This window comes from Filicampus tigris, chromosome 22 (assembly GCF_054856515.1).
Source record: "Filicampus tigris isolate MCC_2025a chromosome 22, RoL_Ftig_1.0, whole genome shotgun sequence".
Taxonomy (NCBI): Eukaryota; Metazoa; Chordata; class Actinopteri; order Syngnathiformes; family Syngnathidae; genus Filicampus; species Filicampus tigris.
The window spans coordinates 718335-734448 of record NC_141238.1 but is presented as its reverse complement, the minus strand read 5'-3'; the positions used below and the strand labels follow the sequence as shown (position 1 = coordinate 734448).

General features: G+C 55.7%; 3 protein-coding genes across 17 annotated transcripts in view; 2 read left to right on the top strand and 1 right to left on the bottom strand.

Annotated features, from left to right (window-relative positions):
- Positions 1–767: 767 nt before the first annotated feature.
- On the bottom strand, positions 768–7252 carry LOC147126305 (potassium voltage-gated channel subfamily A member 5). The gene is given in 4 exon segments (XM_086021978.1): positions 768–2057; positions 4870–5090; positions 5092–5981; positions 6423–7252. Coding segments are annotated over 3 exon segments (1692 nt in total). The 5' UTR covers positions 7119–7252; the 3' UTR covers positions 768–2057; positions 4870–4984.
- Positions 1958–16114, top strand: part of abcc9 (ATP-binding cassette, sub-family C (CFTR/MRP), member 9) — a 72111-nt gene continuing 57954 nt past the window's right edge. For 12 of the 14 annotated variants that reach the window (XM_086021959.1, XM_086021958.1, XM_086021967.1 and 9 more), the window contains exons 1-2: positions 1958–2033; positions 8531–8598. The gene's annotated coding sequence lies outside the window, so the exon portion shown is untranslated. Of the gene's footprint in view, positions 2034–6687; positions 8056–8530; positions 8599–16114 lie in introns of those variants that run through there. The other 2 variants (XM_086021962.1, XM_086021963.1) reach the window with 2 other exon arrangements.
- Positions 1984–15863, top strand: LOC147126304 (potassium voltage-gated channel subfamily A member 1-like). 2 transcript variants are annotated; one of them, XM_086021979.1, is made up of 3 exons: positions 1984–2033; positions 8531–8598; positions 12011–15863. In XM_086021979.1, exon 3 carries the CDS (start codon positions 12585–12587, stop codon positions 14049–14051), a length of 1467 nt encoding a protein of 488 aa, XP_085878105.1. In that variant the 5' UTR covers positions 1984–2033; positions 8531–8598; positions 12011–12584; the 3' UTR covers positions 14052–15863. The 2 variants fall into 2 exon arrangements, with proteins under 2 accessions (XP_085878105.1, XP_085878107.1); XM_086021981.1 differs by lacking the exon at positions 1984–2033 and having other exon boundaries at positions 8543–8598; positions 12268–15863.

The following is a 16114-nucleotide window of genomic DNA, read 5'->3' as shown; positions in this document are numbered from 1 at the left end:
TGTGTGGAGTTTGCATGTTCTCCCCGTGCCTGCGTGGGTTTTCTGAAATCCAACGAGAAACCTTGAGAAGGGGCCGCAGATGGGGGGGAATCCCCCTTCCAGGTTGACCAGGTTGCAGTGGATGCCGAGTGGGCAACATTGAACCCAATAACATGATGCTATATTGATGATACACTGTTGTTTAGAATAATGGAAGAGTCCATTTAATCAGATGAAAGGCCGCAGGAAGACGCCTTGGGAGAGGGGGGGTCCTCCTCAAAAGCGGCCCGCTTGCTCAATGAAGAAATGTTCATTGTGCCGCCTCTGAGTTGGTGGTCCAAATTACATTGCCTATTTATTTCCAAGGCAACATTTGATTTGTTTCATTTCAGTTAAAAAAAGATATATTGTCTAAGAATTAGATATCCCAATGAGGGAAAAGGAAACCAATGTTTTTTATGTAATCGGTTGTGTTTGTATACATTGGACGCTTGAAGAACCGGCGGTACTCGCATGCCGTGACAAATAACTTTGGGGGTCAAAAAACAACAACCTTTCTGCTCAGCTAAAATGCTAATCTACGACCTTGTTATACAATATCACCTTTTATTGTGTTCTACTTGAGCCTTTTCAACTCTTGTGTGCCATTCAAGTGGAGAGTGTCGTAGTAGTAGAAGTGATGAGTTGAATGTTTGTGGAGTGCAAGTGGGAATGACGCCTGTGGCTTGATAGCCTGGTAAATGGCGCCATCTGGTGGACGCTACAGGAAACGCACAGAGACTGATGAGCAGAGTTGGCAGTGATTTTATTTAATCGATAATCCACATTTGAACAGACACGACACGCACGCGCACAAAAAAAAAAAAAAAATCTTTTGGCTTTTTCACACCCATTTGGCAGCGTCGTTAAGTGGGTTCGGAGTTAGGAGCCATGAATTAAAGGGACCGGACTGGACAGGAATGGGTCGCCCGAACATGCGTGTTTCGTCTCGCACAGGACCAGGGAGAACATGCACACCAGAAGACCAAAGACACAGAGGAAGAGTGACAGCGAGAGCAAGATGAATCAAGCGCACACGTTTTCTTCCCACGCAAGATGGCTGCCCTCTGGCGCCAATTGAGAGTCTCTCTTATATGGGTTTGGGTTTCTATTAGGAAGCACTTTTATTGTGAAAGGTCAGACCATCTTTGATGGTTGATCATGGCTGTTGCTTTTTGAGCAGCTCTTTGATTGTGAAAATATATGCCATGTTTGATTATTCCTGCTTCCTTTTACTTTGAAAATGTCCTCCGTTTGACCACGGATGCGTCCTTCCGTCCGACTGGAACGCTCGCATTGTGAAAAGTCAGTCCACGGTATCGCTGCTGTTTCCTTCGTAATCAGCACCTTTGACGTGAAAATAGATTCCATTAGTCGTGCTTCCTTTTTCAGAAGCACATTTATTTTGAAAAAATATTCTCTGTTTGACTGCTGGTGCTTCCTTCCTACAACAGCAGCTCTTTTATTGTGAAAAGTCTTAGTGTCCAGCCTTGATGTTTTCTCACTGCTGTTTCCCTCTCTGATCTTGTCACTGCCGCTTGCTTCATTGTGAAAAAATACTCCATGTTGATTTGTTTGTTTTTTTTGTTTTTCTTCACACAGCTGCTTCCTTTTTCATCAATACTTTTCTTGTGAAAATATACTCCGTGTTTACCTTTGGCTGCTTTTTTTTTGTGTTTCTTTTCACAGCACCTTTTCCTGTGAAAGTCAGTCTGAGAAGTTGACGCTGGTTGACGTGCAGGAACAGGAAGTGTAAAGGAGGAGGCCACGCAGCATAGAAAGAGTCTGAAAGTCACAAGGGGTCCCGGAATGCGGCAGGTGCGTGGAAACGCCTCATGCCGGCGTCCGGCGACGTATGGCTTTTTGAAAAAACAAGCCGATCGATATGATTTGTTGTTTCTGACGGCAGCCGCGGCGAGGCTCCTCCTCCTCCTCCTCCTCCTCCTCCTCTTCGCCGGCCAGCCGCTGATTGGCTCAAAGGCACACAGGTCCGGAAGGGGCGGGGCGTGCAGCAGGTGAGGGTTCAGAGGTCATCCGCTCTGCAGGAATGCACAAGCACACGTATGTTGAACATGGCAAGCGTGTAACTCGTGTCGAGTCGAGCGCGCCTCGTTGGAAAGAACTCTCCGTTTTCCTGTTCTGCTTCTCTCTCTCTGTCTCGCGCTCCGTGCTATCCGAATCCCTTCCCATCGGAGACCCTCGCGCCGCACTTTCCTCCGTTCCCGTCTGCTGCCTTCTACTCGACTTGGCTCTGCGACAATGTCAACTGGACTGCCGCGTTCTACTCGAGCACTCTCGAGTAGGCTTGGACGCGTCCGCATTGTACTGGGTTATTCGACCAAACTCTCGGCGACTCAAATCTCATCCCTGCTCCACTTTGCTCTTATTCTGCGGCGTTGCCTTTCTAATTCTATTGCGCAACGGCACTCATCGACACGATCGTAGCCCGTTGGTCGGCTTCGATCTCTATTCGCATTGGAGGCAATCGTACGTCCCCGTCTTGCCTTTTCTCTATTGGATGGCGTCGCATCGTCCGTGTCCTTTTGGCCCCTCCCCCGCCCATCTTCCTGGAAGTTAATCGCCGGCGTTGCGGCAGATGGCGGCGTGCGTGGAGCCACCCGCCGCCGCCGCCGCAGCCGCCACCGCGCTAGTTATGAATGATTGCACGCTCGGGGGCATTAAGTTGGGATCACTTTAATCCGGCGCAGCATATGCAAGCCCCGCTGGGACAAATCCAGCGTGACCCGCCGCCTTCCCCGGCTTGGCTTTCACGCCAGCGCTTCGCAAAGACCGAGAGAGTTCCCTCAAAAGTCCGCCAACGATCTCGGCCCTTCACTCGTTTCCTACCCCCAAGACGCAGTCGCCGGATTTCGATATGGCCGACAGTAGTTGACTCGAGGCCTCAAACCGTAATTCCGATAGGTTCGTTGCCCGAGGAGAGTTGGACAGCAGAAGCCCGGATTTGAACCGCCAACTCACTGGAGCGACCGCGCGCATGTCCACACAAACACCCGGCTAGCTCACTCGCACAGACGCGCAAACGAGGAGGGGGGGGGGGCGCGTCGCTTTTGGCCTCGCTGACGGTGGCTTGGTCGCCATTCGCTCGGGACGTTCAAGTGACCACGTTGTTGCTGTGTGCCGGCGGGGTGTTGCTAAGATGGGGCGCGCGCGCACGCGCGTGTTAAAAGGCGGTGGGAAGAAAAGGATCAGAGGAGCGTAAAAGCAGGCCACGGAGCAACGCGGATGTTATCGGCGTTGCCGCATGAGCGCTCGCCGTCGTCGCCTTACGCCAGGGGAGCCGCCGGGCCACGTGACGCCCGCTAATTAGACATAATGACGAGCGGGCCATGGCGCGGACGCAACGTGACGGCCCACTCCATTCCTCCCTGTGTGTGGTTGCTCTTGTGTGGGCGTATGTAGTCGTGTGTGCGTGCGCGCGCGCATGTGTTTTTTTTTTTTTTTTTGTATATCCGCACGAGTGGTTGTTTACGTGGGTGTGTGTATTTGCCGGGTGTGTGCGTGGTATTTGTTTGCGTGCGTGCGACCAGCGATGAATCAAAGCTCGCCGCCGCCAGGCTAAAGCGCCAGCTTACATAAGAGCGCCGCGGTTGTCGGCCATGTTGCCATTTGCGATGGGTCCCCGAGGTTTGATGATGTCATCAATCCGCGATGACATCATCAAGTGGTGTTTGTCCTCCATTTTCTTCAGCGGTATTTGTGAGCTCGCAGCTGAGGAGCGCGTGCGCGTTACGTAACTTTGTGGCGGCGGCGGCGGGGTGCTCTCCTGCGCTTCCCCAAGCCTGACAAGACCCGCTTCCGACTCTCGCAAAGGAAGCGGCCACCATCTCCTCGGGTTCCACATTCTGCTACTGCACACTTTAAGACCCGCGCGCGCGCGCGTTGTAAATGGTTTATCTTTGATTGGTTGAGTGCGTGTTACTCGGTTGCGTGGTTGTTTGAATGTGTGCGCATATGTTTGTGTGTGGTGAGTGCACACTTGCGTATGCGGTTGTTGACGTGTGTGTGTGTGTGTGTGTGTTTCTATGAATGGCGTGCGCGTGGTGGAGATTATGGAAATAAAGTGAGGGATTAAAGCCAAGGCACTAACGCAGTTTTAGTGTCAGCAGCCAAACGAGACGTCGATCACTCGACAGCTTTGATGAGATATTTTTAAGTTTTCTAATCTCCCGGCGCCGCACGACACGGCGCAAGGCGTTCAAGGACAGCCGGAGCCGCGCGCGTCCGCGCTCCTCGGTTAGTTGCGTCGACGTTGTGAAAGCGTCTCGGGCGACGAGGATTGCGTGCGGCCCGACACGTGACGGCACATTATTAGCGTGCGTCCATCTGCCGCGTTTGTGTTCGTTCAGGAGTGCGAAATGCGCGCCGCTTTGCGTGAGCGTGGTTGCCGTGGCAACGCAGCAATTACAGCGTGAATTGACATGAAAGTAATCAAAGACGCGGGGGCCAAGGTGCGCGTCCCGTTCCGCTCGGCCGCGTCCAGATGCTGCAATACCCGCCCCCCGACCCCCCCTCGCGCCCCCGCGGCATCCGCCGCCACTAAAAATCTTACGCAATCAATGTGGTGCCGGCGCAGATGACAGAAAGTGGCTTCGCCATTTCGGAAATGCGGCGCCATATCAACATCGAGTGGGGGAGGGTGTGCGGAAAGTTGGAGGAAAAGGACGTCGGAGTCGGGGGAAATGCTTAGGAGAGGAATTTTGCGAGTAGACGGCCGGAAGTCCGAGGAAAGCGGGAGCAATGGAAAGTCGGGGCCAAGTAAACGCGAAAGGAGAGATTTGGCAACGGCGGAACCCGGCGACGGCCGATGGCGGCCGGTGTGGTGCGACTGACCTGGCGCGAGTCCCGCGGGGGCGGGTCATGTATCCACGGCAAACCTGAGGGGGAGGGCTCCCGCCGGCGTTGAAAATGCCAGTCTTTGCGGCCCCCCCCCGTCCAAGGCGGCCGCCTACAAGTCGGTTTCCCGCGTGTCCAGGCAGAAGGCGTAGAGCGAGCTCTTCAGGTCCAAGCCGCTGTTGGCCTTGACGTCGCTCTTGCCCCCGCCGGGCGCCCCCCGCCGGCTCTTTGGCCCCCTCGGGGCCGGGGGCGGCCTTGGCCTCGGCCGGCGCCGGCTCGTCCTTGAGCGACGACTGGTCCTGGTCGGTCTCGCGGTGGTAGAAGTAGTTGAAGTTGGACACGATGACGGGCACGGGCAGCGCGATGGTCAGCACGCCGGCGATGGCGCACAGCGAGCCCACGATCTTGCCGCCCACGGTGACGGGGCGCATGTCGCCGTAGCCCACGGTGGTCATGGTGACCACGGCCCACCAGAAGGCGTCGGGGATGCTGGAGAAGTGCGACTCGGGCTCGTCGGCCTCGGCGAAGTAGACGGCGCTGGAGAAGAGGATGACGCCGATGAAGAGGAAGAAGATGAGCAGGCCCAGCTCGCGCATGCTGGCCTTGAGCGTCTGGCCCAGGATCTGCAGGCCCTTGGAGTGGCGCGACAGCTTGAAGATGCGGAAGACGCGCACCAGCCGGATGACGCGCAGGATGGCCAGCGACATGGCCTGCTGGCCGTTGGGGTGCTCCTGGCCCTGCTCGGCCAGCTCGGTGCCCAGCGTGATGAAGTAGGGCATGATGGACATGATGTCGATGATATTCATCACCGTCTTGGAGAACTCGGACTTGCTGGGGCAGGCGAAGAAGCGCACGAAGAGCTCGAAGGTGAACCAGATGACGCAGGTGGTCTCGATGATGAAGAAGGGGTCGCTGAAGGTCAGCGAGGGTCGGGCCGCCGTGCCGTTGTCGGGCCGGCCGCCGGCCGCCGGCAGCTCGCGCTCGTCCCGGAACTCGGGCAGCGTCTCCAGGCAGAAGGTGATGATGGAGATGGTGATGACCAGCACCGACACGATGGCGATGCCGCGCGCCGGGCTCGAGCTCTCCGGGTACTCGAAGATCAGCCACACCTGCCGACAAAGCCGCCGAGCCTTTAGTCCGCGTCCCTGCAAACGGCTACAACCGCGTTTCTCTTGGCGACCACCGGTCGGCAAGGGCGGCGGGCGCTCGCCTCGCTCGAAGGCCGGAGACAAAGATTCGCTCTGGAAAGGCCTTCCCGGGAAGCCGCTTTGATACGAAGGCCGACATCGCGCTTTGGGTCGGACGCGCTGGCCGCGATTCGCCGGTCGGGACCTTTGACGCGCCGGCTTCACATTCAAGACGATCGGCCTGCGGTCGATCCGCTCTTGGCCTCGCGGGACAATCGCAGGAGTGGCCTTTGGCGCCTTTGGCCCGGGAAGGGGCAGAGCGGAACCGGGACAAAAGCGACCCGATTGGCTTCGCGCGCGAGGGCAGCCGGCCTACTTTGACGCGACGCGAGCGGACATGCCCGACGGGCCGGCGGCACCAACCTGCTTCTGGAACTCGTTCCGCGGCAGCGGCTTCTCCTCCTCCTTGATGAAGCCCTCGTCCTCGCGGAAGCGCTCCATGGCCTCCTCGCCCAACTGGTAGAAGCGGATCTCGTCGGCGAAGACGTCGATGGACACGTTGACGGGCCTGCGGATCTTGCCGCCCGACTGGTAGAAGTAGAGGATGCCGTCGAAGCTGGGCCGGTTGCGGTCGAAGAAGTACTCGTTGCGCAGCGGGTCGAAGTACTTGATCCTCTTGGCGGGGTCGCCCAGCAGCGTGTCGGGGAACTGGTTGAGGGTGCCCAGCTGCGTCTCGTAGCGCAGGCCGGCGATGTTGATGAGGACGCGCTCGTTGCTGTCCGAGTCCAGGTCCAGGTCCAGGAGCTCGTCGTCGAACACGTGCGGGCTGTGGTCGGCGCGCAGCAGCGCGTCCATGGCGTTCTCGCTGCAGCTCAGCGCGCTGTTCATGTCGTTGATCCTCCACGCGGGAGGAAGGGGGGGCGGAGGATGCTGGTGCTGGTGCTGGTGCTGGTGCTGGTGCGGGTGCGGGTGCGGGTGAGGGTGAGGATGAGGATGAGGATGAAGAGGAGCGTTCACTTCCTTGCCCAAGTCGTCCATGAGCGCCGAGTGGAGCTGCTGCTGCTGCTCTCCATTGTTGGCGCCGCCGTTCTCCTGCAGGCTCACCAGAGCCACCTCCATGGCGCCTCACGCGCACTTGTTGACGGAGCCCGCCGGCATCCCGCAAGATCCGAGAGGACGAAGACCGAGCCCCGGCAGGAGTGCGGCGAGAATGCCGGGACGCCAGAGGAACGCCGTCTCTCCGCCCCCGACGACCCGCCCCCACCCGCGCGCACCGCGCGCTCGCGCGCGCCGCGGACCCTTTAGCTCTCTTTTCTCCCTCGATTCTCGTTTGTCTTTTGGAAATCAACAAACGTCACCCTCCTTGATCAAGTTCAACGTGCAAGGAAAATGATTCACTCATGCAAATCAGGCCCGTTGATGTCCTCGTCATCTTATATAAGATGCGCGCGCGCGTCTCTCGTCTTTGTGCTGCTTGGCAGATCAGCAGCGGAAGGCAGCGACTCGTTTGATGGCGTTTTAGCCACACTGAACTTGTTCATTTGTGGCTTCTCTTGGACTTTTGGCCACGCTGGCCCTTTAAAAGCGACCAACCTCAGATGTACTCGGTCATCCAAACTTACACTGGACACACACACACACACACACACACACACACACACACACACAGTGACCTATTTAAAAGGTTAGTTTCTTTGCCCTGCGGTCGGATTAAGAAAACAAAGCATGAATGCTATATTTATCCCTTTTCCTTGCATCTAATGCAGCGGCCTGATCATGATCGGCACCCCCCTTGGATTAAGCAACACTGCCCCCCCACGCACGCACGCACGCACGCACACGCACGCGCCACAACAACAACAACAACAACAGCAGCAGCAGCAGCAACGTGAGTAGTAGGTGGCCCACAGGCAAAAGCGTCCACACAAAGGAGGCGACCATGAGGAGCTTTTGACAAATAATGTCGCCCGTGCGTGCGTGTGCGCGCGCTGCGTGTGTTTGAGCGGTCCTCCGGGGCAGCATGACACAAGGCTGCTTTCATTTGGGCTGACAGGCGGTGAGTTCACGTCCAGTCGGAAATCGCACACTCGACATGACGTCATTTGAAAAAAAAAAAAAAGTTCGCTTTTTTTGACGGCTCGCCCTCTTTGTCCGTACGCCATCGGACGTGACCATATTTGGGCGCACGATACCATTTTATTGATGTAGCGCATTTCCTAATGTCCCGTTCGAATGCTCGTCATTCGCTATCAAAGGAACTTTGAGTTTTATTGCTTTGAAATGTGTTTCGTTCCAATGCGAGGTTCAAGTGGTGGCACGAAAAAGGCAAGGAGCGGCCAAAACAAAAAAAACAATTCGCAATTGAGATTGCCGAGGTATGCCAAATGGAATGCCTTGGGCGCCCCAAAATGTGATTGGGACACCCCTGGTGAAAAGTATCGGCGAGGACTTGAGCCAGTCTCGTCCCGCGGGCAAAAAAAGACGATGGCAACTTTGGAGCGGCGGTAACGTTTGCGTTTGTTGTTTGGCAGGCGGGAGCCGCGGCCGGTCGAGTCTTTCTGGATGCGAGCTGCGATGGAGACGGTCACCATGGCAACAGGTAAGCGCTAACAGCCGGCGCACAATTAGAGGCGCTGGCCGTCATGCGAGTCACCTGAGGGCCATCGCACACGGGCGCGCGTTTTGTGCGTGCGTGCGTGCGTGCGGGCGGGCGCCACCTCGCTTGAAGTGTTCACTTCCTGTCGCAGATTAAAAAACAGATTAAGTGCAAAAAGGCTGTTAAATGCGTCCGTCGAACACACGCACTCGCGCGCACACTCTTAAAGCCACAGCGACATCTTTGTCAAGACGGTGCTCTTTGTTTCCACGGCGCCCTCTCCCGTTGGACGATCTTCACTCTCAGATGAGCACGGAAATCAAAACGCGAGAGGAGCCTGCGAGCGAGCGAGCGCGCGCGTGTGTGCGCGCGCGTCGCCGTTAGCTTAGCACGTGCTGCGTGTGTGCTGGATGAGCGCTCAAGTGGAAAATGGGAGCGCAGGAAGCCAGAGCCAATCGGCTCTCCTCACAAGACAACCAGCACCCCTCCCCCTCCCGCTTCAGAGTGTGTCAAAGCCCTCAGGAAAAAGACACGCACACACACACACAGGAAGTCAACATGAACCTTTTGAGCATTTCAGTGACAGTCCACAAAAGGCAAGCAAGGCCCAAAAGCAGCTAAAGTGGCAGCCGGCGGCGGCGGCCTTGGCGCTCTTCTTGCTGCTGCTGCTGCTGCTGTTGTGGTGATGTCACCGACAGCAACGCCATCCCCGCGATCTTGCGCATTCGGGGCCAGTTTTGGACAGGTCTTCGCTTCATTTGAAGTGCGTCTGCGAGCCTTTGCAAACGACCAATCAGCAGGCAGCGTCCGCTGCTGAAGTTGCTGCCGTGCGCACCAAAGTGGGCTCCCAAGCTCTTTGCTCAGGGCCCGTCTCCACGGAAACGGAGGTCAGATTTGAACTAGCTAGTTTAGAAGGCAGGGTCATCCGGCCAACAAATTCTTCCGTCTTTGGAGGGAGAACGCAGCCTGCAAATTTTGGACGGCGCCATCACCAGGTGTCTGGTTTGCCATCCGTCTGACTTTTGGCATCCCCGCCTCCCTCGGCAGCGCGTGGCGCTTGGCAACAAGCGTGTTGCCATGGCGACCGCGCGGGGCCGCCCACGGCCTCTCACGTGACGGCTGCAGAGGCGCGCGCCGGCCAGCGGGCGGCGCCGTCGTCCTCTCGCAAGGCTCGGCCGCCGTTTTTTTTGTTCACATGACCTTCATGCTGGCTGCGTTATGCAAATGAGCAGAAGGGTGGATGCCGAGGGGGTGGGGCGATGCAAATGAAGAGCGGTGACGCCACGCAGAAGCAAGACGAGGAGCAGCACGTGAATATTTCATGTGAGAACAAGACACCTCACTTTCCGCACGCTGCCCTGCTCAGCATTCGGATCACTTTGAAAAGGTTTCTTTAGCCTAGCTTAGCCTAGCCTAGCTTCATTTCTCTTAGCCTGTTGGAAACAAGAGAGTGTCTCCTTAGCTTAGCCTAGCTCGGCATGGTCCGAAGAGCATGCTGAAGAGCTTGCAGTGACCACCTCGGCCGACTTTGTGACCCCGTTAGCATAGCGCGCTGACGTGCCGCGTCGGCCGCCCCCGTAACGATGCGCTGCCGAGAATAGCTCACCCGCGTGTTTGAAGGACAAATTGGTCGCGCTTTTCCACACGTACCAAAAATAGTCGTGACTAATGAGGGGGTCCGTTATATAAGCACCCTGTGCCTTTATGAATGGGGGCGCGAAGGGGGGACGGGAGGGGGTGGGGGCGTCCTCACCGCAGCTGCTGCGTGCGACGTCGTTGGAGCGTGTGGGCCCAAGCTGACATTTTGTACGCATCACAACAAGCGCGCGTGGCTTCCTCTTGTCATTGGTCGCCAAGTCAAAGCCACTCACCAAATTCATCCAATGGCTGGTGGCCAGCGGCCAGCCGCTCCTCCTGCGCGACTTCCGACGCCAGATTGACTTTGCGCTCCTTCAATGTGTGATTACAAAAAGAAAAGGGACTCTTTGTCATGTGCATTTGATGGTTTTGAAACGGATGTGGTTGAGTAAGACAACGGTGACAATCAACAAAAACAGGACAATTGATTCTTTGATTGCATGCATTTTTCATGGACATTCTTGAAATGGCATCATTTTGCATATAAATTGACATATATGTTCATTTGAATGAATCAACGCTCATTCTACATGAAATCAAGATGAAAATGTGACTCATAAATGTGTCTCACTGTTCGACTTTTGACTTGCGGGGGGGGGGGGGGGGGGGTCGAGGTCAAGAAATGTTTGGATCGGTATCCGTCAATTCTAAACCATGAAATTACAAAATGAGGATAAATGTATTCAAATAAACAGTCCATGTGATGAAATATGTTTTGGATTCAAATGAAAGGAAACACAAACAATAAAATGAAAAAATGAGTCTAAAATGCACAATGTCACATAGGCAGGCATTGATTTTCCTTCAATAATTGCTCAATTAGGAATAATTGATCGTTTTACTTTTGGTAATGGGTTGATTTAGAAGAAAAAAAAAAACCCAAAATCTCCTGAACGAGCTGGCTGAGGCTTTGCTGGCAAAACGTGGCGAGGTCAAGGGTCGGGGCGACGACAGCCGCGCACCTGTGCGACCTCGCGTGACCTTGCTTGCTGACAAGTGGAGCCCGTTCCGTGGCGCGCTTGCCGTAGAGACGCTCATCTGCATGGAGCGGCCGCCGTCTGCCGTTGCCATGGCAACACGGGGAATAGTTACCGGGCTGGGAAGGAGGACGAGAGAGCCAAGTGGAGGAGCTCTCGCTCTCTCCTGCTCTTGTGGGCTTTTCCTGTCCGTCTCGCTCGCTCGCTCGCTCTACTTTTCTTTCTTTCTCTCTCTCTCTCTCTCTCTGTCTTTTGCTCTCTTACTTTATCCCTCCTTCCATTTTCTCTGTCTCTCCTCTCTAGTTTTCATGATTTCTTTCTAGATTTTTCTGGCGAGGTCTCACTCTCGCTCTTTTTCTGTCTCTCTCTCTCTCTCTCTCTCTCTTTGTTGTCAGTCTGTCTGTCTGGTCCTCTCTCCCCCTCACTCTTATTTTTCAGGGTTTTTTTGTCCCTCTTTTGGTTTCTCTGTGTCTCACGTCCTGTTTTGCTCTCTGTGCCCCCTTTCTCTCTCTCTCTCTTTCTGGCGGTCTGTCTCTATCACGCTGTCTTTGGCTGACTTTTCCTCTCCTTCTTTCTCTTGCTCTCACCCTCATCCCTCTCTCTTTTCCGTCTCTCGGTCTATTTTTGTCTCCGACTTTCTATTTCTCTCTCCCCCCTCTCTCCTTTTTGCTTTCTCTCTGATTTCTTTGCCGTTCCCGCTCTTGTTTCACTCGTTCTGTCTCTCGATCACGCTCTCTCGAGCTCCCCCTTTTACTCTCTCTCTTTCTCTCTCTCTCTCTCTCTCTCCATGGCGCCAAAAGCATGTCTGCATTGCGTCGAACCCCCCCGCCTCCACTCTTTCTCCCCTGCCCGCCCGGCCGCCCGCCCGCCTGCCCCCCCTCCTTCGCCTCCTCTTCGCCGTCCTCACCAGCACAGTATGCTTGCGTTGAGCCTGCCCGGAGCCACGTTAGGCTGAAGGATCTTCTTCTTCTTCTTCTTCTTCTTCTTCTTCTTGTCCTTGTCCTCGCGCTTCCCCTTCTCGGCGCTCTTCTCCTTGCGACGCTCGCGCCCGTCCCAGGACGACGGCGAGGAGGCGGCGATGCCGCAGTGCGGGCGCCTGCGGGCGGCGGGCGGCACGCGGCTCCGTCATTGGCTGGCGCCGGCCGGAGCGGGAAAGCGACACCTGGGCGACGCGGCGCCATGAATATTTCATCCGGCCGAAAGACGAGCGCGTCCAGCAGACCCGCCGCCCGTGACGTGACGGAGATGACGGCGGCGGCGACGATGGAGGCTCAGTAGGAGCCCGGCGCTCGGACCTCGCGCTTCCCGATCGGCGCCCTGCCCCCGCCCCGGCCCTCCCCCCCCCCCGGCTCCCCCTCCCCCCTCCCCAGCAGGATGACGGTGGTGTCGGCCGACAACGCGGACGAGAGCGCCGCCTTGCCGGGTCACCCGCAGGACGACGAGTGCGACGGGCACGAGTGCTGCGAGCGCGTGGTCATCAACGTGTCGGGGCTCCGCTTCGAGACGCAGCTCAAGACCCTGGCGCACTTCCCGGACACGCTGCTGGGGAACCCCAAGAAGAGGATGCGCTACTTCGACCCGCTGCGCAACGAGTACTTCTTCGACCGCAACCGGCCCAGCTTCGACGCCATCCTGTACTACTACCAGTCGGGCGGGCGGCTGAGGCGGCCCGTCAACGTTCCGCTGGACATGTTCTCCGAGGAGATCAAGTTTTACCAGCTGGGCGCCGAGGCCATGGAGAAGTTCCGCGAGGACGAGGGCTTCATCCGCGAGGAGGAGCGCCCCTTGCCGGACAAGGAGTTCCAGCGGCAGATCTGGCTGCTCTTCGAGCACCCGGAGAGCTCGGGCCCGGCGCGGGGCATCGCCATCGTGTCCGTCATGGTCATCCTCATCTCCATCGTCATCTTCTGCCTGGAGACGCTGCCCGAGCTCAAGGAGGACGCGGGCGAGCGGCGGCGGGCGGCGGCGGCGACGACGGCGGCGGCGGCCAACGGCACCGCCGCCCACCGCGCCGACATCCTGTCCGACCCCTTCTTCATGGTGGAGACGCTGTGCATCATCTGGTTCTCCTTCGAGCTCCTGGTGCGCTTCTTCGCCTGCCCCAGCAAGACCGCCTTCTTCCGCAACATGATGAACTCCATCGACGTGGTGGCCATCATCCCCTACTTCATCACGCTGGGGACCGAGCTGGCCGACGACTCGGAGGACAAGGGCGGCGGCGGCGGCGGCGGCGAGCAGGCCACCTCGCTGGCCATCCTGCGCGTCATCCGGCTGGTGCGCGTCTTCCGCATCTTCAAGCTGTCGCGCCACTCCAAGGGCCTGCAGATCCTGGGCCAGACGCTCAAGGCCAGCATGCGCGAGCTGGGCCTGCTCATCTTCTTCCTCTTCATCGGCGTCATCCTCTTCTCCAGCGCCGTCTACTTCGCCGAGGCCGAGGAGAAGGAGTCGTACTTCACCAGCATCCCCGACGCCTTCTGGTGGGCCGTGGTGTCCATGACCACGGTGGGCTACGGCGACATGTACCCGGTCACCATCGGCGGCAAGATCGTGGGCTCGCTGTGCGCCATCGCCGGCGTGCTGACCATCGCGCTGCCCGTGCCCGTCATCGTGTCCAACTTCAACTACTTCTACCACCGCGAGACGGACGGCGAGGAGCAGGCGCAGCTGCTCCAGGTCAGCCGGCGCAACTTGGCGGCCGACCGCGACGACGACGCCTCCTCGCTGCTCAGCAAGTCCGAATACGCCGACAACAGCATCGACAACTTCCGCGAGGCCAACCTGCGGACCGCAAACTGCGTCGACGCCGCCGCCCCCCCCGCCAAGATGCTGACGGACGTGTGAGGCGCCCGCGCCGCGCCGCCCCGCCCGGTCCCGCCCAGTCCCGCCCCGCCCCGCCCCGCCCCGCCCAGCCCAGCCCAGCCCAGCCCGGAGCCGCTTCCTGCTTTTGGGCCGCTCTGCAGGCGTCTGTCGTCGCGCTTACTCGGCAGCTAAAGACACTTTGCGCTTGGGGATGGGCAAACTTTAGATTTCAAAAATAAAATTAGTCTTATTTCCAATACTAGACTAGAATACTCTAAATACAAAATTGGTAAACGTACAATTGTTTGTTTGCCTAATCGTTTTGTATTTCATTTTGCATAAATCCATTGACGGGAATGAAAAAAATAAGATTTATTCATTTTTATAAATCTTATTAAAAGGTTTCTTTTCATAATACATACACTGCCATTCACATTTTATTTAGAGGTCATTGAAATGTGATTAAATGGCTGATTTGATCAAATACAAAATTGTTAAAGGTAAAACATTTTTGTTTTCACGTTTGTGTGAATTATTTTCAATAAATCCATTGACCAATTATTTAAGCAAAGCATTTTTTTAAAAAGTGAATAAATCCACAAAATACCTTATTTTCATAAAATAATTCATTACATTTAGGCTATTTAGCATGAATTGTGAATAGGTCATTGTTTCAAAAATACATAGACAACTGTTCAACGTGCATTTCAAGTGATTGTAATTATATGCCGTTAAGCAGCTATTTGAGATGAATAAAATACAAGCGGTTAAAAAAATGAATACGTGTGAAATAAGCTTTAGTTTTGTAATAAGTCATTCTCGTTTTTTTAATTTCATAATTTCTACAGAAATGATGGGGACCAGCAGCGACCGCTGCAAGGGCCCCAACCAATTATTCAATCAAATAAAATGTTAAATATATATGAACAGTAGTTTTGTTTTTGTATTTTATGATTAAAAAAAAGATAAAGTTTTACCAATAGCTGGTATTAGTGAATAAAAAAAAAATAGTACTTTTGAATCGGTCAGTTTTGGGGTGACTGCAACAACTATTTGTTGATGACTTTGCCCAACCCTGAGCTCGCTCGCTCGCTCCTTGTGTTTCCCACTCTAGCCACAAGGGAGCAGCGTGTTCAACCACTAACTGTTTTCTAACCGAAGCGCAATAAACAAGACGACGCGTGAGCGACGTTAACTTCATGGCGCTAGCGGCGTTGACACTGAAGACATTTGAGCTGCGAGCTAACGGCTACTAGCGTCAGCTTGTAAATAAAGCTCACCGCCAAGCGAACTTGCTTGTTTGGCTACTTTCTGTTTCTAGCGCACATTCTCCTGCCAGTTTTGCGAATCGCACGATGGGACTCTCTGGAGTTCTGCGGCTCGCGTTGATGTGCCGGGACCTTGTTGTTGACGTTTGGGAGGAGGCGCGGCCGAAAACTGCGCTTTTCGTCGCCGCGCTTCCTCGTCTTCATCACCGCACACGTCCAGTGCCTTGACCCTTGACCCCCGGTCTCACCAAGTGCCTTCGCCGTGACGACGAGGCATCACCTTGTTCTTGTTGTTATTGTCGCTGTTGTCGTTGTCGTGGTCGCCGCCGCGGGTGCCCCGCGTCTGATCGAAGTTGTGGGACGTCTTTTTATGGATGTGACTCTGTTACTGTGGTCACCGTCTCGTCATGACAAGATCAACATCCCCGAATACTCCAAATTGTTTTGTTCTACGTGTACATAGCAGGGCCCCCTACGGCCCACTGAAGGCAGACAACTCTGATTTCCTTCCCGGGTGTATTTTGTTGTGGCGCAGAGCAATGTTCAAACGACACTTTGAATAAACTTCTCGATGAGCCACTCGTCATCCTATGCTTTCCTATTTGTGCTCTCGGCTACAAAGTCGAGGCGGAGGAGGCGCCAAAAATAGTCGGGCACGCCAAGCAGCTCCGCGCGCCCGCCAGAAGTCGCCGTGACCTCCGTTAGCGCGTTAGCAGCGCCAAGAAGGGAAGCTAAAATCGAAAGCGGCGGGACAAGGGAAGGGAAACTGCACGGAAAGAAATGAATATGAACTTACAGCAAATAAAAATATCCGTAAAGTAATCCGTCACACCAAAT

Coding starts and splice junctions, on each gene's coding strand:
- LOC147126304 (XM_086021979.1), top strand. CDS start 12,585: ATGACGGTGGTGTCGGCCGACAACGCGGACGAGAGCGCCGCCTTGCCG.